Genomic DNA, 27166 nt, shown 5'->3' on the forward strand with positions numbered 1-27166 from the left:
TTTCAGGCCTCATTCCTCTGCCTTGATAATCTTTTCAACAGGCAGGAGACCCAGCAGTTGGACAACCCGGAGACAAGATGCATGGTAATAAAAGCCTGAGTACTGAGCATGAGGAGAAAGAGATGGAAATAATATTTATGGGTAGGATCCACAATCTAGGATGTCCAGACTATGCAAATTGAGCCCTGTACACCTTGTCATCACTAGTGCTACAGGGCTCTTGACAATTTCTTTTGCATAGTCTGGAAGTCCCAAGTAGTCAGTGGGGCTCCCAGTCTTTAAATGATTTACCGTTAAATGCATTGAAGCACATGTTGGACTTCTCTGGGCCTATCAAAAGAGAAATACTAATATGGGCTAACTTGATATGATATGGGCTAACTTGTGGACTTGGTGCTTTTTAGGGCGTACTCACACTAGGCTCTGTGATCCGGGCACGGTTCGTTTGGCTAGTGCGAGCGCTCCAACCGTGCCCGAGCCCGCTTGAAGAGGTGGGCCAGGGCACGATTCGCGTAGACTCGGTGCCTCGTCTGATTGGTTCATTTCGCAGGAACTCAAACATGACGTCAGGGATGCGACGCTCACGTTAAACAGTCATAGCGGCAAAGCGATTAGCAGACAATCGTTATGTTAAATTATCGATAAATCTGTGCTTGCAACGTGTTTCTGCACTCCCAAAACGACTTCAAAAATACAATAAAAAGAGAATCGTGAACTCCATATTGTTGTGCGAGCGCGCTTTTTTTTTCCCAAATAGTCACGTTGTGATGACGCAAGTGTGCTCGGGCCGGCTTCATAAAGCCAGCGTGAGTGCAGGCCAGAGGGGGAGTGGGGAGGGGGGATAACCGGGCCCCAGCACGGAACGAGCCAACCGTGCTTAGTGTGAGTACACCCTTAGAGTCTTGACATTTTGGGTTTCAACATCTACAAAGCTCTGCAGTTTATTAATTTATTTTTTCCATCTCGAGTACATCTTTTTCATTGAATCTACAATATCTGTTGCTCTACACAGTAAAATGTATTGTATACTGTAGGGGCTCACATCTGTTTTAGACCATGTCACACTTGTGTTCCATCAAAAAACTTTCCAACTGCGAGCAATTTATTCAGCATTACTATTAAATACATGCACGCGCACACACACTTTGATATGCTATCAAGTACAGAGCCTATAGAATTCTTCAGCTGTGAAAGATTCTATAATTTTGTTATTCTTTTCTTCTGTTATTTCTTCCCTTTCCGATCTTGTATGCCACTGAGCCCCATTCTGATCCCCAACGGCTGCATATCACAATTTAAAGCGGTGTATCAATTAGCATAGTTGACAACTCTGTTGGAAACTCACACTATGTCACAGAAAGAGGTAGGAAAATTCCAACTGTTTATCTTCCTACAAAACAGAAACCTGTTCAAAACAATGATCAACAGGAGGTCGTCTTGGAATGTAAATATTAGAACTAAACTATATCCAAAGTATTAGAACTTGCAGCTACTAACATGAAAAGGGTGGACTTTGTTCCGCCTAAAATACATGCCGGTTTTCAAGCTGAAAGGTATGTTCATGTCACAAAAGACTATTAATTTCAAAGGATGTGGCAGCGAATTCAATAGGCAAAAACGAAAACGATGTTTCCAGATGAATTAATAATGTCGCAAATGATTTTTGAAGTTAACTCTTCACAGTGTCTTTTTAAAATGGTCAGATTACAACTTGGTTTTCTGTTTCTGATAACACTTATGACGCCACGCAAATACAATGAAAACAGAATGACGTCACAAAAGATTAAGGGAAAGGATATTTTGAGTGCACTTTGAAATGCGCTAACAAATGACTTTAACATACGCCTAGATAGCCCAGACACGTCACCGAGACGCAACATTAACATCAGAATGTCGCCCAAGCATCGCATTTGATTTCAGATGAGTGTCAGATTCATTGCCCATGGACGCTGGGTAAACGTTTTTGCACTAAGACAAAATAGCTTTGTAACGCATTAAGTTGTTTTTATGTGATAGGAGTAAATATGTGGTCAATCTGCCATAGTGCATAATGTTTCGACTGAAGAAGGAAAAACTGCTACTCACATGAAGAACAAGTCTTCAAACTGTTCGCAACAGTTATGTGGATTTTTAAAAAATCGCTCAACAGAAAATGGCCGTTGAGTCATATCAGCAATCATAAAATATAAAACAGGCAGATACATATTCAAAATGTGGTAATTTGACAAATATTCAAAACGCATCTAATGTTACTGATTGACACTGACGTGTGTTACTGATCACACGTGCCCAGAGCGGTGGGCAGCCCTAGCCCGGTGCCCAGGGAGCAGTTGGGGTTAGGTGCCTTGCTCAAGGGCACCTCAGTCATGGCCTCAGGTCTGGGAATCGAACCCACGACCCTCCGGTCACAAGACCAGTTCCCTACCACTAGGCCATGACTGCCCCATATATACCATGACAAAACCTTCTACAAACCTGGGACAGCAAACTGAAAATCTAAATTTGCACCATTCTCAAAACTTTTGGCAACAACTGACTCTTTGCACCATTCGACTATGTGGAATGATAGTAGGTTAAAGATGATATCATGTGAAAGGGGCAAATTGGATTTAAAATCCAGACAATTATCCTGTGGGCATACTTTAAAGGTCAATTATGGCAATTTTATACATTAAATTTATTAAATAAAGCAAGAGCCCTTTAGAGGTGCCAACTGGAATTGAACTGAGTTCTTTAGAGCAATCCTGACCAAAATCCTTTCAATTAATGATTTAACTTTGTAAATTTGTAAACTTTTGCTTCCATAAAGAATTCTTATTGCTTCTTTAGAGCACCCTTTCCAAAAAAGTAGATTTTTTGTTTCTTTCTTTCTTTTTTCTTACATCTGCTCAAAAGGTTCTTCCTGGATGCCTAACTGCTTTCTCTATGACCAAATTTCAAACATTTTATTATTACTACTGAGAGACTCCATCAAAGGTAAATGTAAGAAGGGAAAGCAGTTTTCCAGGAAAAAATGAATTGTACTGATTTGTCATTAATAACAGCATGAAACATCTGAAACACTTTTTAGAGTATACCTGAGTCATTACACAATCTTGCCATATTTTCTGCATTGGAGCAATAGAGCGTCTATTATAGAGGTGTTTTTAACCTGGTGGTAATTACACAGATCAATGTAAAAAAACAATCCATATAATGAAACATTTTTCTTTACCAATGAAAGATTATTCCAAGAACCATACACCTATGCAAACAACAGTTTAAGAACCTGTCTTAAGATTAAGGAGTATTGATTTGTGTCAGCTGTGAAAGAGTAGTAAAGTCATCTTCAGGGTCAGAGGGACGTTAAGCTCATTAGCAGGGGGTGGGGCTGCAAGTCTCCATTATGGTATAAAATGGAATGGTCAAACATGACTGCTACGTGTGAGCTTTTGGGGAGAAGAACAATGGGTTTGTGCAAAGTGGGGCTTGGTGTGGTGCTGTTGCTTGTTGTGTTTGCTTTGGCTGATGCACAACTGCAAGGAGTGTTTAAATCTCAACTTCCAACTGGACTACGACCTCATCAGCAGCCACAAGCAATAAGGCAAGTGGTCGCTGGAGGGGCTTCTCAGGGGAGCCATGTTTCTAACCCCACCTGGCCTGCACAAGCCTCATTTAACCAGCAGTCTTGGAGTCCTGCGCAGGTACCTGTGCAGCAGCCTTCCAATGTTCAGTCCCAGCAAGTACTGCAGGGACCTGTGAAGCAGGTGGCCTGGCACTTCCCCAATGAACCTCAAATACCAGCAAGACAGCCACTAATGCAGTTTCAGATGAGCCCTCCTGTTCCTACTGCAAGTGTAGCAGCAGAGTGTGGTGAGACTGGCATACATGTGGAGGTCAAGAAGGACCTGTTTGGTACTGGTGAGCTGATAAATCCCTCTGAGATCACCCTGGGAAACTGTGCTGTCAGTGGGGAGGACCGTGCTGCTCAAGTCCTCATCTTCCAGTCAGCACTGCAGGCCTGCAACAGTACTACCAGTGTGAGTGTCTATGAAGTGAATTCTTCAGTGCTGCTTAAAACATGCAGGCAATAACACCACTTTCTTAACAGGTGACCCAGGATGAGCTGGTCTACGTCTTCTACGTCCGCTATGTTCCCCACAATTTTGCTCACACTCCTATTGTGAGAACTGTTGGTGCTGAGGTTCGCATTGAGTGTCACTATCCAAGGTATTGTACCCTACCAGATGTGCTGTTCAATTTTATTTGGAAGGCTCTGTTCAATCTGATGGCCATCAAATGCTTTGTAGGTTCCACAATGTAAGCAGCAATGCTCTGATGCCTGCCTGGATCCCATATGCTTCTACCCAAGTTGCTGAGGAACAGCTCGTCTTCTCCCTGAGGCTCATGACAGGTTTGTCCCATGGTTACACCAGACCTACTGATTAGCTGTGCCTGAACTGGACCTAATGAGGTTTCTTCTCCCAGATGACTGGACATCTGAAAGGCTCTCCAACCAGTACTTCCTGCATGATGTGATCAGTGTTGAGGCATCTGTAATTCAGTTCTACCACGTGCCCCTTCGTGTGTATCTGGACACCTGTGTGGCCACGGTGGTTCCTGATGTGAATGCAGTCCCTAGTTATGCCTTCATAGATAACCATGGGTGAGTGGCTTCCTTGTGGGCTTTGTGATGGCTGTAGAGATCAGCTAGTTGTGGTCTGACTGCACAAATGATTGCAGGTGCCTAATTGATGCCAAGCTCACGGGTTCCCAGTCCCACTTCCTGCCCCAAACTGAAGCAGACAAGCTGAGGTTTCAGTTGGAGGCATTCAAGTTTCAGCAGGACAACAGTGGTTTGGTATGTAACCATGTTTGGTAGGGGGCGAGTACAATGACTGACTTGCTGTCTGAACTAACCCCTGTCTCTCCAGCTCTACTTCACATGCTTTATGAAGGCAACTCCAGCTTCTTACGCTGCTGATCCTGAGCACAAAGCTTGTTCGTTCTCTAGCAACAGGTATGTGGCTGTGGTCCTGAAACCAGCAGGTTACTGGTGAGGCCTAGCTAGTAAGCTTGGGTATTCTGGCTTCACAGGTGGACTGCAGCATATGGTCCCGACCAGGTTTGCGGCTGTTGCGAGACCACCTGTAGCTCCCGGAAGGGCCGAGACTTGTCTGAGGACGGAGGTACGTGCATGCCATGCTGTGCCGGTACCTGATCCTTCTTGGAGAGGGTCTCTGTGTTGGACTAGAGGTGATGGGGATTTGCAAGCACACCCTAAAGCCCTTCCCCTTTTTTGCAGGTACACAGCTGGAAGGGGAAGTAATCCTTGGTCCCATCATGGTTGAGGAGAGTGCTTGATGGCCCCATGTCTTGATTGAAATAAACCAGTACTGTGACTACACAAGCTGTCCTGTCTTGCTTTGCAGTTGGGTTGAGCCTAGGCTAGGTCTACTTCAGCTGTGATGTAAACCATGGTCTTGACCTTTTTAGCTTGATAACCAATTCTGAGCTAGATTTAGATGTGTAAACGTTGTCTGCATATGGCTGCCTCTCAAAGACAAGGTGAAATTGTTGCACTTGCTCTCCTGCATGCAAGCTTTGATGGCAAAAGTCAAAGTGAGTAACAAGGTTGGTGGAAGCTGGGGGATGAAAAGGACCATTTCCTCATCTTGCAGATTTCATGAAGTTCAGATAGTGAAGTATGGCTCCAGAAAATGTCATTTGTTTTGAACCTTGAAGAATCTGTGAAATTGGAATGCATGTATACCTTATTTTTTAGTGGGACTATGATTGGTTTGTGCTGTTTACACAAAGCTTCCGTCTAGAAAGATTGGTCGGATCAATATCAAACATTGCTGTGCTGGAAAGTAATTGGTGCCGTCTAAGCTTTAGATTAAGCTACTCTGCACAAGGATCTGGGTTGGAAGGAAGAGGCTGTAGTGTATCTACATGGGTACGGTTTGTGTCTGCAGTCATGGCCTAGCGGTTAGGGAACTGGTCTTGTGACCGGAGGGTCGCAGGTTCGATTCCCAGACCTGAGGCCATGACTGAGGTGCCCCTGAGCAAGGCCCTAACCCTCAATTGCTCACTTGTATAAAAATGTAAGTCGCTCTGGATAAGGGCGTCTGCCAAATGCCGTAAATGTAAATGCAGTGGTTGACCATCAAAGCTGACAAAATACTAATGACCTGATTAACCAATGATTCACACAAATGGAAATACATGAATGTTTAGTAGAGTGGGAACAATATGGAAAAACACAAATTATCAGAAGTTTTCAGGCCTCATTCCTCTGCCTTGATAATCTTTTCAACAGGCAGGAGACCCAGCAGTTGGACAACCCGGAGACAAGATGCATGGTAATAAAAGCCTGAGTACTGAGCATGAGGAGAAAGAGATGGAAATAATATTTATGGGTAGGATCCACAATCTAGGATGTCCAGACTATGCAAATTGAGCCCTGTACACCTTGTCATCACTAGTGCTACAGGGCTCTTGACAATTTCTTTTGCATAGTCTGGAAGTCCCAAGTAGTCAGTGGGGCTCCCAGTCTTTAAATGATTTACCGTTAAATGCATTGAAGCACATGTTGGACTTCTCTGGGCCTATCAAAAGAGAAATACTAATATGGGCTAACTTGATATGATATGGGCTAACTTGTGGACTTGGTGCTTTTTAGGGCGTACTCACACTAGGCTCTGTGATCCGGGCACGGTTCGTTTGGCTAGTGCGAGCGCTCCAACCGTGCCCGAGCCCGCTTGAAGAGGTGGGCCAGGGCACGATTCGCGTAGACTCGGTGCCTCGTCTGATTGGTTCATTTCGCAGGAACTCAAACATGACGTCAGGGATGCGACGCTCACGTTAAACAGTCATAGCGGCAAAGCGATTAGCAGACAATCGTTATGTTAAATTATCGATAAATCTGTGCTTGCAACGTGTTTCTGCACTCCCAAAACGACTTCAAAAATACAATAAAAAGAGAATCGTGAACTCCATATTGTTGTGCGAGCGCGCTTTTTTTTTCCCAAATAGTCACGTTGTGATGACGCAAGTGTGCTCGGGCCGGCTTCATAAAGCCAGCGTGAGTGCAGGCCAGAGGGGGAGTGGGGAGGGGGGATAACCGGGCCCCAGCACGGAACGAGCCAACCGTGCTTAGTGTGAGTACACCCTTAGAGTCTTGACATTTTGGGTTTCAACATCTACAAAGCTCTGCAGTTTATTAATTTATTTTTTCCATCTCGAGTACATCTTTTTCATTGAATCTACAATATCTGTTGCTCTACACAGTAAAATGTATTGTATACTGTAGGGGCTCACATCTGTTTTAGACCATGTCACACTTGTGTTCCATCAAAAAACTTTCCAACTGCGAGCAATTTATTCAGCATTACTATTAAATACATGCACGCGCACACACACTTTGATATGCTATCAAGTACAGAGCCTATAGAATTCTTCAGCTGTGAAAGATTCTATAATTTTGTTATTCTTTTCTTCTGTTATTTCTTCCCTTTCCGATCTTGTATGCCACTGAGCCCCATTCTGATCCCCAACGGCTGCATATCACAATTTAAAGCGGTGTATCAATTAGCATAGTTGACAACTCTGTTGGAAACTCACACTATGTCACAGAAAGAGGTAGGAAAATTCCAACTGTTTATCTTCCTACAAAACAGAAACCTGTTCAAAACAATGATCAACAGGAGGTCGTCTTGGAATGTAAATATTAGAACTAAACTATATCCAAAGTATTAGAACTTGCAGCTACTAACATGAAAAGGGTGGACTTTGTTCCGCCTAAAATACATGCCGGTTTTCAAGCTGAAAGGTATGTTCATGTCACAAAAGACTATTAATTTCAAAGGATGTGGCAGCGAATTCAATAGGCAAAAACGAAAACGATGTTTCCAGATGAATTAATAATGTCGCAAATGATTTTTGAAGTTAACTCTTCACAGTGTCTTTTTAAAATGGTCAGATTACAACTTGGTTTTCTGTTTCTGATAACACTTATGACGCCACGCAAATACAATGAAAACAGAATGACGTCACAAAAGATTAAGGGAAAGGATATTTTGAGTGCACTTTGAAATGCGCTAACAAATGACTTTAACATACGCCTAGATAGCCCAGACACGTCACCGAGACGCAACATTAACATCAGAATGTCGCCCAAGCATCGCATTTGATTTCAGATGAGTGTCAGATTCATTGCCCATGGACGCTGGGTAAACGTTTTTGCACTAAGACAAAATAGCTTTGTAACGCATTAAGTTGTTTTTATGTGATAGGAGTAAATATGTGGTCAATCTGCCATAGTGCATAATGTTTCGACTGAAGAAGGAAAAACTGCTACTCACATGAAGAACAAGTCTTCAAACTGTTCGCAACAGTTATGTGGATTTAAAAAAAATCGCTCAACAGAAAATGGCCGTTGAGTCATATCAGCAATCATAAAATATAAAACAGGCAGATACATATTCAAAATGTGGTAATTTGACAAATATTCAAAACGCATCTAATGTTACTGATTGACACTGACGTGTGTTACTGATCACACGTGCCCAGAGCGGTGGGCAGCCCTAGCCCGGTGCCCAGGGAGCAGTTGGGGTTAGGTGCCTTGCTCAAGGGCACCTCAGTCATGGCCTCAGGTCTGGGAATCGAACCCACGACCCTCCGGTCACAAGACCAGTTCCCTACCACTAGGCCATGACTGCCCCATATATACCATGACAAAACCTTCTACAAACCTGGGACAGCAAACTGAAAATCTAAATTTGCACCATTCTCAAAACTTTTGGCAACAACTGACTCTTTGCACCATTCGACTATGTGGAATGATAGTAGGTTAAAGATGATATCATGTGAAAGGGGCAAATTGGATTTAAAATCCAGACAATTATCCTGTGGGCATACTTTAAAGGTCAATTATGGCAATTTTATACATTAAATTTATTAAATAAAGCAAGAGCCCTTTAGAGGTGCCAACTGGAATTGAACTGAGTTCTTTAGAGCAATCCTGACCAAAATCCTTTCAATTAATGATTTAACTTTGTAAATTTGTAAACTTTTGCTTCCATAAAGAATTCTTATTGCTTCTTTAGAGCACCCTTTCCAAAAAAGTAGATTTTTTGTTTCTTTCTTTCTTTTTTCTTACATCTGCTCAAAAGGTTCTTCCTGGATGCCTAACTGCTTTCTCTATGACCAAATTTCAAACATTTTATTATTACTACTGAGAGACTCCATCAAAGGTAAATGTAAGAAGGGAAAGCAGTTTTCCAGGAAAAAATGAATTGTACTGATTTGTCATTAATAACAGCATGAAACATCTGAAACACTTTTTAGAGTATACCTGAGTCATTACACAATCTTGCCATATTTTCTGCATTGGAGCAATAGAGCGTCTATTATAGAGGTGTTTTTAACCTGGTGGTAATTACACAGATCAATGTAAAAAAAACAATCCATATAATGAAACATTTTTCTTTACCAATGAAAGATTATTCCAAGAACCATACACCTATGCAAACAACAGTTTAAGAACCTGTCTTAAGATTAAGGAGTATTGATTTGTGTCAGCTGTGAAAGAGTAGTAAAGTCATCTTCAGGGTCAGAGGGACGTTAAGCTCATTAGCAGGGGGTGGGGCTGCAAGTCTCCATTATGGTATAAAATGGAATGGTCAAACATGACTGCTACGTGTGAGCTTTTGGGGAGAAGAACAATGGGTTTGTGCAAAGTGGGGCTTGGTGTGGTGCTGTTGCTTGTTGTGTTTGCTTTGGCTGATGCACAACTGCAAGGAGTGTTTAAATCTCAACTTCCAACTGGACTACGACCTCATCAGCAGCCACAAGCAATAAGGCAAGTGGTCGCTGGAGGGGCTTCTCAGGGGAGCCATGTTTCTAACCCCACCTGGCCTGCACAAGCCTCATTTAACCAGCAGTCTTGGAGTCCTGCGCAGGTACCTGTGCAGCAGCCTTCCAATGTTCAGTCCCAGCAAGTACTGCAGGGACCTGTGAAGCAGGTGGCCTGGCACTTCCCCAATGAACCTCAAATACCAGCAAGACAGCCACTAATGCAGTTTCAGATGAGCCCTCCTGTTCCTACTGCAAGTGTAGCAGCAGAGTGTGGTGAGACTGGCATACATGTGGAGGTCAAGAAGGACCTGTTTGGTACTGGTGAGCTGATAAATCCCTCTGAGATCACCCTGGGAAACTGTGCTGTCAGTGGGGAGGACCGTGCTGCTCAAGTCCTCATCTTCCAGTCAGCACTGCAGGCCTGCAACAGTACTACCAGTGTGAGTGTCTATGAAGTGAATTCTTCAGTGCTGCTTAAAACATGCAGGCAATAACACCACTTTCTTAACAGGTGACCCAGGATGAGCTGGTCTACGTCTTCTACGTCCGCTATGTTCCCCACAATTTTGCTCACACTCCTATTGTGAGAACTGTTGGTGCTGAGGTTCGCATTGAGTGTCACTATCCAAGGTATTGTACCCTACCAGATGTGCTGTTCAATTTTATTTGGAAGGCTCTGTTCAATCTGATGGCCATCAAATGCTTTGTAGGTTCCACAATGTAAGCAGCAATGCTCTGATGCCTGCCTGGATCCCATATGCTTCTACCCAAGTTGCTGAGGAACAGCTCGTCTTCTCCCTGAGGCTCATGACAGGTTTGTCCCATGGTTACACCAGACCTACTGATTAGCTGTGCCTGAACTGGACCTAATGAGGTTTCTTCTCCCAGATGACTGGACATCTGAAAGGCTCTCCAACCAGTACTTCCTGCATGATGTGATCAGTGTTGAGGCATCTGTAATTCAGTTCTACCACGTGCCCCTTCGTGTGTATCTGGACACCTGTGTGGCCACGGTGGTTCCTGATGTGAATGCAGTCCCTAGTTATGCCTTCATAGATAACCATGGGTGAGTGGCTTCCTTGTGGGCTTTGTGATGGCTGTAGAGATCAGCTAGTTGTGGTCTGACTGCACAAATGATTGCAGGTGCCTAATTGATGCCAAGCTCACGGGTTCCCAGTCCCACTTCCTGCCCCAAACTGAAGCAGACAAGCTGAGGTTTCAGTTGGAGGCATTCAAGTTTCAGCAGGACAACAGTGGTTTGGTATGTAACCATGTTTGGTAGGGGGCGAGTACAATGACTGACTTGCTGTCTGAACTAACCCCTGTCTCTCCAGCTCTACTTCACATGCTTTATGAAGGCAACTCCAGCTTCTTACGCTGCTGATCCTGAGCACAAAGCTTGTTCGTTCTCTAGCAACAGGTATGTGGCTGTGGTCCTGAAACCAGCAGGTTACTGGTGAGGCCTAGCTAGTAAGCTTGGGTATTCTGGCTTCACAGGTGGACTGCAGCATATGGTCCCGACCAGGTTTGCGGCTGTTGCGAGACCACCTGTAGCTCCCGGAAGGGCCGAGACTTGTCTGAGGACGGAGGTACGTGCATGCCATGCTGTGCCGGTACCTGATCCTTCTTGGAGAGGGTCTCTGTGTTGGACTAGAGGTGATGGGGATTTGCAAGCACACCCTAAAGCCCTTCCCCTTTTTTGCAGGTACACAGCTGGAAGGGGAAGTAATCCTTGGTCCCATCATGGTTGAGGAGAGTGCTTGATGGCCCCATGTCTTGATTGAAATAAACCAGTACTGTGACTACACAAGCTGTCCTGTCTTGCTTTGCAGTTGGGTTGAGCCTAGGCTAGGTCTACTTCAGCTGTGATGTAAACCATGGTCTTGACCTTTTTAGCTTGATAACCAATTCTGAGCTAGATTTAGATGTGTAAACGTTGTCTGCATATGGCTGCCTCTCAAAGACAAGGTGAAATTGTTGCACTTGCTCTCCTGCATGCAAGCTTTGATGGCAAAAGTCAAAGTGAGTAACAAGGTTGGTGGAAGCTGGGGGATGAAAAGGACCATTTCCTCATCTTGCAGATTTCATGAAGTTCAGATAGTGAAGTATGGCTCCAGAAAATGTCATTTGTTTTGAACCTTGAAGAATCTGTGAAATTGGAATGCATGTATACCTTATTTTTTAGTGGGACTATGATTGGTTTGTGCTGTTTACACAAAGCTTCCGTCTAGAAAGATTGGTCGGATCAATATCAAACATTGCTGTGCTGGAAAGTAATTGGTGCCGTCTAAGCTTTAGATTAAGCTACTCTGCACAAGGATCTGGGTTGGAAGGAAGAGGCTGTAGTGTATCTACATGGGTACGGTTTGTGTCTGCAGTCATGGCCTAGCGGTTAGGGAACTGGTCTTGTGACCGGAGGGTCGCAGGTTCGATTCCCAGACCTGAGGCCATGACTGAGGTGCCCCTGAGCAAGGCCCTAACCCTCAATTGCTCACTTGTATAAAAATGTAAGTCGCTCTGGATAAGGGCGTCTGCCAAATGCCGTAAATGTAAATGCAGTGGTTGACCATCAAAGCTGACAAAATACTAATGACCTGATTAACCAATGATTCACACAAATGGAAATACATGAATGTTTAGTAGAGTGGGAACAATATGGAAAAACACAAATTATCAGAAGTTTTCAGGCCTCATTCCTCTGCCTTGATAATCTTTTCAACAGGCAGGAGACCCAGCAGTTGGACAACCCGGAGACAAGATGCATGGTAATAAAAGCCTGAGTACTGAGCATGAGGAGAAAGAGATGGAAATAATATTTATGGGTAGGATCCACAATCTAGGATGTCCAGACTATGCAAATTGAGCCCTGTACACCTTGTCATCACTAGTGCTACAGGGCTCTTGACAATTTCTTTTGCATAGTCTGGAAGTCCCAAGTAGTCAGTGGGGCTCCCAGTCTTTAAATGATTTACCGTTAAATGCATTGAAGCACATGTTGGACTTCTCTGGGCCTATCAAAAGAGAAATACTAATATGGGCTAACTTGATATGATATGGGCTAACTTGTGGACTTGGTGCTTTTTAGGGCGTACTCACACTAGGCTCTGTGATCCGGGCACGGTTCGTTTGGCTAGTGCGAGCGCTCCAACCGTGCCCGAGCCCGCTTGAAGAGGTGGGCCAGGGCACGATTCGCGTAGACTCGGTGCCTCGTCTGATTGGTTCATTTCGCAGGAACTCAAACATGACGTCAGGGATGCGACGCTCACGTTAAACAGTCATAGCGGCAAAGCGATTAGCAGACAATCGTTATGTTAAATTATCGATAAATCTGTGCTTGCAACGTGTTTCTGCACTCCCAAAACGACTTCAAAAATACAATAAAAAGAGAATCGTGAACTCCATATTGTTGTGCGAGCGCGCTTTTTTTTTCCCAAATAGTCACGTTGTGATGACGCAAGTGTGCTCGGGCCGGCTTCATAAAGCCAGCGTGAGTGCAGGCCAGAGGGGGAGTGGGGAGGGGGGATAACCGGGCCCCAGCACGGAACGAGCCAACCGTGCTTAGTGTGAGTACACCCTTAGAGTCTTGACATTTTGGGTTTCAACATCTACAAAGCTCTGCAGTTTATTAATTTATTTTTTCCATCTCGAGTACATCTTTTTCATTGAATCTACAATATCTGTTGCTCTACACAGTAAAATGTATTGTATACTGTAGGGGCTCACATCTGTTTTAGACCATGTCACACTTGTGTTCCATCAAAAAACTTTCCAACTGCGAGCAATTTATTCAGCATTACTATTAAATACATGCACGCGCACACACACTTTGATATGCTATCAAGTACAGAGCCTATAGAATTCTTCAGCTGTGAAAGATTCTATAATTTTGTTATTCTTTTCTTCTGTTATTTCTTCCCTTTCCGATCTTGTATGCCACTGAGCCCCATTCTGATCCCCAACGGCTGCATATCACAATTTAAAGCGGTGTATCAATTAGCATAGTTGACAACTCTGTTGGAAACTCACACTATGTCACAGAAAGAGGTAGGAAAATTCCAACTGTTTATCTTCCTACAAAACAGAAACCTGTTCAAAACAATGATCAACAGGAGGTCGTCTTGGAATGTAAATATTAGAACTAAACTATATCCAAAGTATTAGAACTTGCAGCTACTAACATGAAAAGGGTGGACTTTGTTCCGCCTAAAATACATGCCGGTTTTCAAGCTGAAAGGTATGTTCATGTCACAAAAGACTATTAATTTCAAAGGATGTGGCAGCGAATTCAATAGGCAAAAACGAAAACGATGTTTCCAGATGAATTAATAATGTCGCAAATGATTTTTGAAGTTAACTCTTCACAGTGTCTTTTTAAAATGGTCAGATTACAACTTGGTTTTCTGTTTCTGATAACACTTATGACGCCACGCAAATACAATGAAAACAGAATGACGTCACAAAAGATTAAGGGAAAGGATATTTTGAGTGCACTTTGAAATGCGCTAACAAATGACTTTAACATACGCCTAGATAGCCCAGACACGTCACCGAGACGCAACATTAACATCAGAATGTCGCCCAAGCATCGCATTTGATTTCAGATGAGTGTCAGATTCATTGCCCATGGACGCTGGGTAAACGTTTTTGCACTAAGACAAAATAGCTTTGTAACGCATTAAGTTGTTTTTATGTGATAGGAGTAAATATGTGGTCAATCTGCCATAGTGCATAATGTTTCGACTGAAGAAGGAAAAACTGCTACTCACATGAAGAACAAGTCTTCAAACTGTTCGCAACAGTTATGTGGATTTAAAAAAAATCGCTCAACAGAAAATGGCCGTTGAGTCATATCAGCAATCATAAAATATAAAACAGGCAGATACATATTCAAAATGTGGTAATTTGACAAATATTCAAAACGCATCTAATGTTACTGATTGACACTGACGTGTGTTACTGATCACACGTGCCCAGAGCGGTGGGCAGCCCTAGCCCGGTGCCCAGGGAGCAGTTGGGGTTAGGTGCCTTGCTCAAGGGCACCTCAGTCATGGCCTCAGGTCTGGGAATCGAACCCACGACCCTCCGGTCACAAGACCAGTTCCCTACCACTAGGCCATGACTGCCCCATATATACCATGACAAAACCTTCTACAAACCTGGGACAGCAAACTGAAAATCTAAATTTGCACCATTCTCAAAACTTTTGGCAACAACTGACTCTTTGCACCATTCGACTATGTGGAATGATAGTAGGTTAAAGATGATATCATGTGAAAGGGGCAAATTGGATTTAAAATCCAGACAATTATCCTGTGGGCATACTTTAAAGGTCAATTATGGCAATTTTATACATTAAATTTATTAAATAAAGCAAGAGCCCTTTAGAGGTGCCAACTGGAATTGAACTGAGTTCTTTAGAGCAATCCTGACCAAAATCCTTTCAATTAATGATTTAACTTTGTAAATTTGTAAACTTTTGCTTCCATAAAGAATTCTTATTGCTTCTTTAGAGCACCCTTTCCAAAAAAGTAGATTTTTTGTTTCTTTCTTTCTTTTTTCTTACATCTGCTCAAAAGGTTCTTCCTGGATGCCTAACTGCTTTCTCTATGACCAAATTTCAAACATTTTATTATTACTACTGAGAGACTCCATCAAAGGTAAATGTAAGAAGGGAAAGCAGTTTTCCAGGAAAAAATGAATTGTACTGATTTGTCATTAATAACAGCATGAAACATCTGAAACACTTTTTAGAGTATACCTGAGTCATTACACAATCTTGCCATATTTTCTGCATTGGAGCAATAGAGCGTCTATTATAGAGGTGTTTTTAACCTGGTGGTAATTACACAGATCAATGTAAAAAAAACAATCCATATAATGAAACATTTTTCTTTACCAATGAAAGATTATTCCAAGAACCATACACCTATGCAAACAACAGTTTAAGAACCTGTCTTAAGATTAAGGAGTATTGATTTGTGTCAGCTGTGAAAGAGTAGTAAAGTCATCTTCAGGGTCAGAGGGACGTTAAGCTCATTAGCAGGGGGTGGGGCTGCAAGTCTCCATTATGGTATAAAATGGAATGGTCAAACATGACTGCTACGTGTGAGCTTTTGGGGAGAAGAACAATGGGTTTGTGCAAAGTGGGGCTTGGTGTGGTGTGGTGCTGTTGCTTGTTGTGTTTGCTTTGGCTGATGCACAACTGCAAGGAGTGTTTAAATCTCAACTTCCAACTGGACTACGACCTCATCAGCAGCCACAAGCAATAAGGCAAGTGGTCGCTGGAGGGGCTTCTCAGGGGAGCCATGTTTCTAACCCCACCTGGCCTGCACAAGCCTCATTTAACCAGCAGTCTTGGAGTCCTGCGCAGGTACCTGTGCAGCAGCCTTCCAATGTTCAGTCCCAGCAAGTACTGCAGGGACCTGTGAAGCAGGTGGCCTGGCACTTCCCCAATGAACCTCAAATACCAGCAAGACAGCCACTAATGCAGTTTCAGATGAGCCCTCCTGTTCCTACTGCAAGTGTAGCAGCAGAGTGTGGTGAGACTGGCATACATGTGGAGGTCAAGAAGGACCTGTTTGGTACTGGTGAGCTGATAAATCCCTCTGAGATCACCCTGGGAAACTGTGCTGTCAGTGGGGAGGACCGTGCTGCTCAAGTCCTCATCTTCCAGTCAGCACTGCAGGCCTGCAACAGTACTACCAGTGTGAGTGTCTATGAAGTGAATTCTTCAGTGCTGCTTAAAACATGCAGGCAATAACACCACTTTCTTAACAGGTGACCCAGGATGAGCTGGTCTACGTCTTCTACGTCCGCTATGTTCCCCACAATTTTGCTCACACTCCTATTGTGAGAACTGTTGGTGCTGAGGTTCGCATTGAGTGTCACTATCCAAGGTATTGTACCCTACCAGATGTGCTGTTCAATTTTATTTGGAAGGCTCTGTTCAATCTGATGGCCATCAAATGCTTTGTAGGTTCCACAATGTAAGCAGCAATGCTCTGATGCCTGCCTGGATCCCATATGCTTCTACCCAAGTTGCTGAGGAACAGCTCGTCTTCTCCCTGAGGCTCATGACAGGTTTGTCCCATGGTTACACCAGACCTACTGATTAGCTGTGCCTGAACTGGACCTAATGAGGTTTCTTCTCCCAGATGACTGGACATCTGAAAGGCTCTCCAACCAGTACTTCCTGCATGATGTGATCAGTGTTGAGGCATCTGTAATTCAGTTCTACCACGTGCCCCTTCGTGTGTATCTGGACACCTGTGTGGCCACGGTGGTTCCTGATGTGAATGCAGTCCCTAGTTATGCCTTCATAGATAACCATGGGTGAGTGGCTTCCTTGTGGGCTTTGTGATGGCTGTAGAGATCAGCTAGTTGTGGTCTGACTGCACAAATGATTGCAGGTGCCTAATTGATGCCAAGCTCACGGGTTCCCAGTCCCACTTCCTGCCCCAAACTGAAGCAGACAAGCTGAGGTTTCAGTTGGAGGCATTCAAGTTTCAGCAGGACAACAGTGGTTTGGTATGTAACCATGTTTGGTAGGGGGCGAGTACAATGACTGACTTGCTGTCTGAACTAACCCCTGTCTCTCCAGCTCTACTTCACATGCTTTATGAAGGCAACTCCAGCTTCTTACGCTGCTGATCCTGAGCACAAAGCTTGTTCGTTCTCTAGCAACAGGTATGTGGCTGTGGTCCTGAAACCAGCAGGTTACTGGTGAGGCCTAGCTAGTAAGCTTGGGTATTCTGGCTTCACAGGTGGACTGCAGCATATGGTCCCGACCAGGTTTGCGGCTGTTGCGAGACCACCTGTAGCTCCCGGAAGGGCCGAGACTTGTCTGAGGACGGAGGTACGTGCATGCCATGCTGTGCCGGTACCTGATCCTTCTTGGAGAGGGTCTCTGTGTTGGACTAGAGGTGATGGGGATTTGCAAGCACACCCTAAAGCCCTTCCCCTTTTTTGCAGGTACACAGCTGGAAGGGGAAGTAATCCTTGGTCCCATCATGGTTGAGGAGAGTGCTTGATGGCCCCATGTCTTGATTGAAATAAACCAGTACTGTGACTACACAAGCTGTCCTGTCTTGCTTTGCAGTTGGGTTGAGCCTAGGCTAGGTCTACTTCAGCTGTGATGTAAACCATGGTCTTGACCTTTTTAGCTTGATAACCAATTCTGAGCTAGATTTAGATGTGTAAACGTTGTCTGCATATGGCTGCCTCTCAAAGACAAGGTGAAATTGTTGCACTTGCTCTCCTGCATGCAAGCTTTGATGGCAAAAGTCAAAGTGAGTAACAAGGTTGGTGGAAGCTGGGGGATGAAAAGGACCATTTCCTCATCTTGCAGATTTCATGAAGTTCAGATAGTGAAGTATGGCTCCAGAAAATGTCATTTGTTTTGAACCTTGAAGAATCTGTGAAATTGGAATGCATGTATACCTTATTTTTTAGTGGGACTATGATTGGTTTGTGCTGTTTACACAAAGCTTCCGTCTAGAAAGATTGGTCGGATCAATATCAAACATTGCTGTGCTGGAAAGTAATTGGTGCCGTCTAAGCTTTAGATTAAGCTACTCTGCACAAGGATCTGGGTTGGAAGGAAGAGGCTGTAGTGTATCTACATGGGTACGGTTTGTGTCTGCAGTCATGGCCTAGCGGTTAGGGAACTGGTCTTGTGACCGGAGGGTCGCAGGTTCGATTCCCAGACCTGAGGCCATGACTGAGGTGCCCCTGAGCAAGGCCCTAACCCTCAATTGCTCACTTGTATAAAAATGTAAGTCGCTCTGGATAAGGGCGTCTGCCAAATGCCGTAAATGTAAATGCAGTGGTTGACCATCAAAGCTGACAAAATACTAATGACCTGATTAACCAATGATTCACACAAATGGAAATACATGAATGTTTAGTAGAGTGGGAACAATATGGAAAAACACAAATTATCAGAAGTTTTCAGGCCTCATTCCTCTGCCTTGATAATCTTTTCAACAGGCAGGAGACCCAGCAGTTGGACAACCCGGAGACAAGATGCATGGTAATAAAAGCCTGAGTACTGAGCATGAGGAGAAAGAGATGGAAATAATATTTATGGGTAGGATCCACAATCTAGGATGTCCAGACTATGCAAATTGAGCCCTGTACACCTTGTCATCACTAGTGCTACAGGGCTCTTGACAATTTCTTTTGCATAGTCTGGAAGTCCCAAGTAGTCAGTGGGGCTCCCAGTCTTTAAATGATTTACCGTTAAATGCATTGAAGCACATGTTGGACTTCTCTGGGCCTATCAAAAGAGAAATACTAATATGGGCTAACTTGTGGACTTGGTGCTTTTTAGGGCGTACTCACACTAGGCTCTGTGATCCGGGCCCGGGCACGGTTCGTTTGGCTAGTGCGAGCGCTCCAACCGTGCCCGAGCCCGCTTGAAGAGGTGGGCCAGGGCACGATTCGCATAGACTCGGGCACGGTTTGCTTCTAGTGTGAGTGCTATCCGTGCCCGGGCCCACTTGGTGCCTCGTCTGATTGGTTCATTTCGCTGGAACTCAAACATGACGTCAGGGATGCGACGCTCACGTTAAACAGTCATAGCGGCAAAGCGATTAGCAGACAATCGTTATGTTAAATTATCGATAAATCTGTGCTTGCAACGTGTTTCTGCACTCCCAAAACGACTTCAAAAATACAATAAAAAGAGAATCGTGAACTCCATATTGTTGTGCGAGCGCGCTTTTTTTTTCCCAAATAGTCACGTTGTGATGACGCAAGTGTGCTCGGGCCGGCTTCATAAAGCCAGCGTGAGTGCAGGCCAGAGGGGGAGTGGGGAGGGGGGATAACCGGGCCCCAGCACGGAACGAGCCAACCGTGCTTAGTGTGAGTACGCCCTTAGAGTCTTGACATTTTGGGTTTCAACATCTACAAAGCTCTGCAGTTTATTAATTTATTTTTTCCATCTCGAGTACATCTTTTTCATTGAATCTACAATATCTGTTGCTCTACACAGTAAAATGTATTGTATACTGTAGGGGCTCACATCTGTTTTAGACCATGTCACACTTGTGTTCCATCAAAAAACTTTCCAACTGCGAGCAATTTATTCAGCATTACTATTAAATACATGCACGCGCACACACACTTTGATATGCTATCAAGTACAGAGCCTATAGAATTCTTCAGCTGTGAAAGATTCTATAATTTTGTTATTCTTTTCTTCTGTTATTTCTTCCCTTTCCGATCTCGTATGCCACTGAGCCCCATTCTGATCCCCAACGGCTGCATATCACAATTTAAAGCGGTGTATCAATTAGCATAGTTGACAACTCTGTTGGAAACTCACACTATGTCACAGAAAGAGGTAGGAAAATTCCAACTGTTTATCTTCCTACAAAACAGAAACCTGTTCAAAACAATGATCAACAGGAGGTCGTCTTGGAATGTAAATATTAGAACTAAACTATATCCAAAGTATTAGAACTTGCAGCTACTAACATGAAAAGGGTGGACTTTGTTCCGCCTAAAATACATGCACGTTTTCAAGCTGAAAGGTATGTTCATGTCACAAAAGACTATTAATTTCACAGGATGTGGCAGCGAATTCAATAGGCAAAAACGAAAACGATGTTTTTAGATGAATTAATAATGTCGCAAATGATTTTTGAAGTTAACTCTTCACAGTGTCTTTTTTAAATGGTCAGATTACAACTCGGTTTTCTGTTTCTGATAACACTTATGACGCCACGCAAATACAATGAAAACAGAATGACGTCACAAAAGATTAAGGGAAAGGATATTTTGAGTGCACTTTGAAATGCGCTAACAAATGACTTTAACATACGCCTAGATAGCCCAGACACGTCACCGAGACGCAACATTAACATCAGAATGTCGCCCAAGCATCGCATTTGATTTCAGATGAGTGTCAGATTCATTGCCCATGGACGCTGGGTAAACGTTTTTGCACTAAGACAAAATAGCTTTGTAACGCATTAAGTTGTTTTTATGTGATAGGAGTAAATATGTGGTCAATCTGCCATAGTGCATAATGTTTCGACTGAAGAAGGAAAAACTGCTACTCACATGAAGAACAAGTCTTCAAACTGTTCGCAACAGTTATGTGGATTTTAAAAAAATCGCTCAACAGAAAATGGCCGTTGAGTCATATCAGCAATCATAAAATATAAAACAGGCAGATACATATTCAAAATGTGGTAATTTGACAAATATTCAAAACGCATCTAATGTTACTGATTGACACTGACGTGTGTTACTGATCACACGTGCCCAGAGCGGTGGGCAGCCCTAGCCCGGTGCCCAGGGAGCAGTTGGGGTTAGGTGCCTTGCTCAAGGGCACCTCAGTCATGGCCTCAGGTCTGGGAATCGAACCCACGACCCTCCGGTCACAAGACCAGTTCCCTACCACTAGGCCATGACTGCCCCATATATACCATGACAAAACCTTCTACAAACCTGGGACAGCAAACTGAAAATCTAAATTTGCACCATTCTCAAAACTTTTGGCAACAACTGACTCTTTGCACCATTCGACTATGTGGAATGATAGTAGGTTAAAGATGATATCATGTGAAAGGGGCAAATTGGATTTAAAATCCAGACAATTATCCTGTGGGCATACTTTAAAGGTCAATTATGGCAATTTTATACATTAAATTTATTAAATAAAGCAAGAGCCCTTTAGAGGTGCCAACTGGAATTGAACTGAGTTCTTTAGAGCAATCCTGACCAAAATCCTTTCAATTAATGATTTAACTTTGTAAATTTGTAAACTTTTGCTTCCATAAAGAATTCTTATTGCTTCTTTAGAGCACCCTTTCCAAAAAAGTAGATTTTTTGTTTCTTTCTTTCTTTTTTCTTACATCTGCTCAAAAGGTTCTTCCTGGATGCCTAACTGCTTTCTCTATGACCAAATTTCAAACATTTTATTATTACTACTGAGAGACTCCATCAAAGGTAAATGTAAGAAGGGAAAGCAGTTTTCCAGGAAAAAATGAATTGTACTGATTTGTCATTAATAACAGCATGAAACATCTGAAACACTTTTTAGAGTATACCTGAGTCATTACACAATCTTGCCATATTTTCTGCATTGGAGCAATAGAGCGTCTATTATAGAGGTGTTTTTAACCTGGTGGTAATTACACAGATCAATGTAAAAAAACAATCCATATAATGAAACATTTTTCTTTACCAATGAAAGATTATTCCAAGAACCATACACCTATGCAAACAACAGTTTAAGAACCTGTCTTAAGATTAAGGAGTATTGATTTGTGTCAGCAGTGAAAGAGTAGTAAAGTCATCTTCAGGGTCAGAGGGACGTTAAGCTCATTAGCAGGGGGTGGGGCTGCAAGTCTCCATTATGGTATAAAATGGAATGGTCAAACATGACTGCTACATGTGAGCTTTTGGGGAGAAGAACAATGGGTTTGTGCAAAGTGGGGCTTGGTGTGGTGCTGTTGCTTGTTGTGTTTGCTTTGGCTGATGCACAACTACAAGGAGTGTTTAAATCTCAACTTCCAACTGGACTACGACCTCATCAGCAGCCACAAGCAATAAGGCAAGTGGTCGCTGGAGGGGCTTCTCAGGGGAGCCATGTTTCTAACCCCACCTGGCCTGCACAAGCCTCATTTAACCAGCAGTCTTGGAGTCCTGCGCAGGTACCTGTGCAGCAGCCTTCCAATGTTCAGTCCCAGCAAGTACTGCAGGGACCTGTGAAGCAGGTGGCCTGGCACTTCCCCAATGAACCTCAAATACCAGCAAGACAGCCACTAATGCAGTTTCAGATGAGCCCTCCTGTTCCTACTGCAAGTGTAGCAGCAGAGTGTGGTGAGACTGGCATACATGTGGAGGTCAAGAAGGACCTGTTTGGTACTGGTGAGCTGATAAATCCCTCTGAGATCACCCTGGGAAACTGTGCTGTCAGTGGGGAGGACCGTGCTGCTCAAGTCCTCATCTTCCAGTCAGCACTGCAGGCCTGCAACAGTACTACCAGTGTGAGTGTCTATGAAGTGAATTCTTCAGTGCTGCTTAAAACATGCAGGCAATAACACCACTTTCTTAACAGGTGACCCAGGATGAGCTGGTCTACGTCTTCTACGTCCGCTATGTTCCCCACAATTTTGCTCACACTCCTATTGTGAGAACTGTTGGTGCTGAGGTTCGCATTGAGTGTCACTATCCAAGGTATTGTACCCTACCAGATGTGCTGTTCAATTTTATTTGGAAGGCTCTGTTCAATCTGATGGCCATCAAATGCTTTGTAGGTTCCACAATGTAAGCAGCAATGCTCTGATGCCTGCCTGGATCCCATATGCTTCTACCCAAGTTGCTGAGGAACAGCTCGTCTTCTCCCTGAGGCTCATGACAGGTTTGTCCCATGGTTACACCAGACCTACTGATTAGCTGTGCCTGAACTGGACCTAATGAGGTTTCTTCTCCCAGATGACTGGACATCTGAAAGGCTCTCCAACCAGTACTTCCTGCATGATGTGATCAGTGTTGAGGCATCTGTAATTCAGTTCTACCACGTGCCCCTTCGTGTGTATCTGGACACCTGTGTGGCCACGGTGGTTCCTGATGTGAATGCAGTCCCTAGTTATGCCTTCATAGATAACCATGGGTGAGTGGCTTCCTTGTGGGCTTTGTGATGGCTGTAGAGATCAGCTAGTTGTGGTCTGACTGCACAAATGATTGCAGGTGCCTAATTGATGCCAAGCTCACGGGTTCCCAGTCCCACTTCCTGCCCCAAACTGAAGCAGACAAGCTGAGGTTTCAGTTGGAGGCATTCAAGTTTCAGCAGGACAACAGTGGTTTGGTATGTAACCATGTTTGGTAGGGGGCGAGTACAATGACTGACTTGCTGTCTGAACTAACCCCTGTCTCTCCAGCTCTACTTCACATGCTTTATGAAGGCAACTCCAGCTTCTTACGCTGCTGATCCTGAGCACAAAGCTTGTTCGTTCTCTAGCAACAGGTATGTGGCTGTGGTCCTGAAACCAGCAGGTTACTGGTGAGGCCTAGCTAGTAAGCTTGGGTATTCTGGCTTCACAGGTGGACTGCAGCATATGGTCCCGACCAGGTTTGCGGCTGTTGCGAGACCACCTGTAGCTCCCGGAAGGGCCGAGACTTGTCTGAGGACGGAGGTACGTGCATGCCATGCTGTGCCGGTACCTGATCCTTCTTGGAGAGGGTCTCTGTGTTGGACTAGAGGTGATGGGGATTTGCAAGCACACCCTAAAGCCCTTCCCCTTTTTTGCAGGTACACAGCTGGAAGGGGAAGTAATCCTTGGTCCCATCATGGTTGAGGAGAGTGCTTGATGGCCCCATGTCTTGATTGAAATAAACCAGTACTGTGACTACACAAGCTGTCCTGTCTTGCTTTGCAGTTGGGTTGAGCCTAGGCTAGGTCTACTTCAGCTGTGATGTAAACCATGGTCTTGACCTTTTTAGCTTGATAACCAATTCTGAGCTAGATTTAGATGTGTAAACGTTGTCTGCATATGGCTGCCTCTCAAAGACAAGGTGAAATTGTTGCACTTGCTCTCCTGCATGCAAGCTTTGATGGCAAAAGTCAAAGTGAGTAACAAGGTTGGTGGAAGCTGGGGGATGAAAAGGACCATTTCCTCATCTTGCAGATTTCATGAAGTTCAGATAGTGAAGTATGGCTCCAGAAAATGTCATTTGTTTTGAACCTTGAAGAATCTGTGAAATTGGAATGCATGTATACCTTATTTTTTAGTGGGACTATGATTGGTTTGTGCTGTTTACACAAAGCTTCCGTCTAGAAAGATTGGTCGGATCAATATCAAACATTGCTGTGCTGGAAAGTAATTGGTGCCGTCTAAGCTTTAGATTAAGCTACTCTGCACAAGGATCTGGGTTGGAAGGAAGAGGCTGTAGTGTATCTACATGGGTACGGTTTGTGTCTGCAGTCATGGCCTAGCGGTTAGGGAACTGGTCTTGTGACCGGAGGGTCGCAGGTTCGATTCCCAGACCTGAGGCCATGACTGAGGTGCCCCTGAGCAAGGCCCTAACCCTCAATTGCTCACTTGTATAAAAATGTAAGTCGCTCTGGATAAGGGCGTCTGCCAAATGCCGTAAATGTAAATGCAGTGGTTGACCATCAAAGCTGACAAAATACTAATGACCTGATTAACCAGTGATTTCACACAAATGGAAATCCATGCACTTTTAATAGAGGGGGAACAATATGGAAAATGCTAATTATCAGACAAGTGTTCAGGCCTCATTCCTCTGCCATGATTCTCTTCAACAGGCAGGAGACACAGGAATTGGACAAACTGGAGACAAAATGCATGAGGAGAAAGAGATGGAAATAATGTTTATGGGTAGGGTCCACAATCTAGGATGTCCAGACTATGCAAATTGAGTCCTGTGCACCTAGTCAGCACTTATGGTACAGGCCTCTTGACAATTTATTTTGCAAAGTTTGGAAGTCCCAATTAGTCAGGGGGGGCTGTAATGAGCTAATGGGGCTCCCAGTCTTTGAATGATCTGCTGTTAAATGCATTGAAGCACATTATGTTGGACTTCTCTGGGCCTATCAAAAGAGAAATACTAATTGAGATGGGCTAACTTGTGCACTTGGTGCATTTTAGAGTCTTGACATTTTGGGTTTCAACATCTACAAAGCTCTGCAGTTTATTAAACATTTTATTTTCATCTCAAGTACATCTTTTTCATTGAATCTACAATATCTGTTACTCTACACAGTAAAATTTATGTAGGGACTTGGATATTTCCGCATGACAACGATTGAGCCGTGGCCATTTTTCTCCGGTCGCGCTGTCTAAGCGAAATTTGTCCTCGCAAGCGCATGGTAAAAACACTGTTCATCGGTTTGTAGGAGGTTCTTCCCAGAGTTTTTGTAATATGACATAACAATGTTCGCTTTCTCTCATCCCGTTAGAAGAATTCGCATTTTGCGCTCCTGTTTCTTTTTGAGCCTGGTTGAATTTTAACTTCGCATTTGGACCGTTCAAAAACATTGTGGGACTGTTCAAAAGATATTAATAGATACGTGGACAGTTACATTATATTCTTGTTTATTGTTTCCTTAAGTTTTATCCCAGTCTGTACAGTTTAAGGTAGTTTTTTAAGGCTCCCAAGACAACGTGTTGGTCCGATGAACCATGATAACAGCGGGCACGGACTAGCCACATGCTAAAACTAGCCAGGGTTCCCAGGTCCTGCAAAAATATCCCGCACAAAGTCTGTGTAAAACCCGCCCTTCAGCAGCCTAAACTAGCCCAAAGCCCAAAGTTATTGACGGGGAGGGGGGTGGCGAGTGTTTAAAATGGAGACAAATTAAGTATTATATCGCGATCGATTCTTTGTGTTGACTTGTAACTCCCGCGGTGGCCCAACTCAAAAGTAGCCCCAAAAACCGTATGGAAGTTTTTCTGTCTCAATATTAAAATTAAAATGTAATGCGCATTTGCATTTACATGTTATACTCATACAAGCAACTTTGAGCTCAAAATTCAAATTCAAATGCAATAACTCCATTTACATTTGCTGGATGGACATCCATTCACATTTCATTTACACATACATTTTGATGCTTTATATGTGTCTTTATCAGTGATGCCGGTAACGCGTTACTTAGTAACGCGTTACTGTAGTCGGACTACTTTTTTCAGTAACGAGTAGTCGAACGCAACTACTATTTAAAAACTAGTAGTCAGATTAAAGTTACTTATCTAAAACATCGTGCGTTACTATTTCTGCATTTCGGGGGAATGTAGGTTATATTTATTCATTCTTATTTTTTGGCTACACGTTTCTTACGCGGTTACGTCATCTCTGCTCTGCGGCGCCAAAGTCAGATGGAAGGAGAGGTTCGCCTTTAGCAGCTGGAAATACAGGCATTATTTTGATTTTATTTCGGCTAAGGAAGACAACATTAAGGTCCGTTGTACACTCTGTCCTGGCGACAGAGTGCTGTCTACTTTCAAAAACACAACGTCAAACCTGAAAAAAAAAAAAAACCGGGGCTTGGCGGCGAACGTAAATTGTTACCGGGCGGGGTGTAAAATTGACTAAATTCAGTATTATATCGCGATCGATCGATCGCCGGTGGTTGGCGCCAGATCGAACTAGTAACTCATTGAATCATAGATGTGGATCAGAGGTAAATAAACTGGATTTTTTTTTCGGCGTGAGATATCGGAAGTGTGGCGTAAGCGTGTGAAGACAGTCAAATGCGTGTGTCTCAATGCATGACAGTTGGCAACCCTGTAAGTGGGCGGAGTTGAACAGAAAGACTGTCTTATTTATTTATTTAAAAAACATGTAA

General features: G+C 43.6%; 4 protein-coding genes across 4 annotated transcripts; all 4 read left to right on the plus strand.

Annotated features, from left to right (window-relative positions):
- Window positions 1-3406: 3406 nt before the first annotated feature.
- On the plus strand, window positions 3407-5428 carry LOC143508579 (zona pellucida sperm-binding protein 3-like). Its single transcript, XM_076997203.1, has 8 exons — window positions 3407-4019; window positions 4091-4209; window positions 4290-4393; window positions 4468-4645; window positions 4723-4840; window positions 4914-4999; window positions 5077-5168; window positions 5285-5428. The coding sequence occupies exons 1-8, from the start codon at window positions 3411-3413 to the stop codon at window positions 5341-5343; spliced, it is 1365 nt and encodes a 454-aa protein (XP_076853318.1). The 5' UTR covers window positions 3407-3410; the 3' UTR covers window positions 5344-5428.
- Window positions 5429-9667: 4239 nt separating this feature from the next.
- On the plus strand, window positions 9668-11689 carry LOC143508580 (zona pellucida sperm-binding protein 3-like). Its single transcript, XM_076997204.1, has 8 exons — window positions 9668-10280; window positions 10352-10470; window positions 10551-10654; window positions 10729-10906; window positions 10984-11101; window positions 11175-11260; window positions 11338-11429; window positions 11546-11689. The coding sequence occupies exons 1-8, from the start codon at window positions 9672-9674 to the stop codon at window positions 11602-11604; spliced, it is 1365 nt and encodes a 454-aa protein (XP_076853319.1). The 5' UTR covers window positions 9668-9671; the 3' UTR covers window positions 11605-11689.
- A 4498-nt stretch (window positions 11690-16187) lies between these two features.
- Window positions 16188-17956, plus strand: LOC143508581 (zona pellucida sperm-binding protein 3-like). Its single transcript, XM_076997205.1, has 8 exons — window positions 16188-16546; window positions 16618-16736; window positions 16817-16920; window positions 16995-17172; window positions 17250-17367; window positions 17441-17526; window positions 17604-17695; window positions 17812-17956. The coding sequence occupies exons 1-8, from the start codon at window positions 16325-16327 to the stop codon at window positions 17868-17870; spliced, it is 978 nt and encodes a 325-aa protein (XP_076853320.1). The 5' UTR covers window positions 16188-16324; the 3' UTR covers window positions 17871-17956.
- Window positions 17957-22247: 4291 nt separating this feature from the next.
- LOC143508582 (zona pellucida sperm-binding protein 3-like) lies at window positions 22248-24251 on the plus strand. Its single transcript, XM_076997207.1, has 8 exons — window positions 22248-22841; window positions 22913-23031; window positions 23112-23215; window positions 23290-23467; window positions 23545-23662; window positions 23736-23821; window positions 23899-23990; window positions 24107-24251. Exons 1-8 carry the CDS (start codon window positions 22269-22271, stop codon window positions 24163-24165), a joined length of 1329 nt encoding a protein of 442 aa, XP_076853322.1. The 5' UTR covers window positions 22248-22268; the 3' UTR covers window positions 24166-24251.
- Window positions 24252-27166: the final 2915 nt, after the last annotated feature.

Source organism: Brachyhypopomus gauderio, chromosome 2 (assembly GCF_052324685.1).
Source record: "Brachyhypopomus gauderio isolate BG-103 chromosome 2, BGAUD_0.2, whole genome shotgun sequence".
NCBI classification, from domain to species: domain Eukaryota; kingdom Metazoa; phylum Chordata; class Actinopteri; order Gymnotiformes; family Hypopomidae; genus Brachyhypopomus; species Brachyhypopomus gauderio.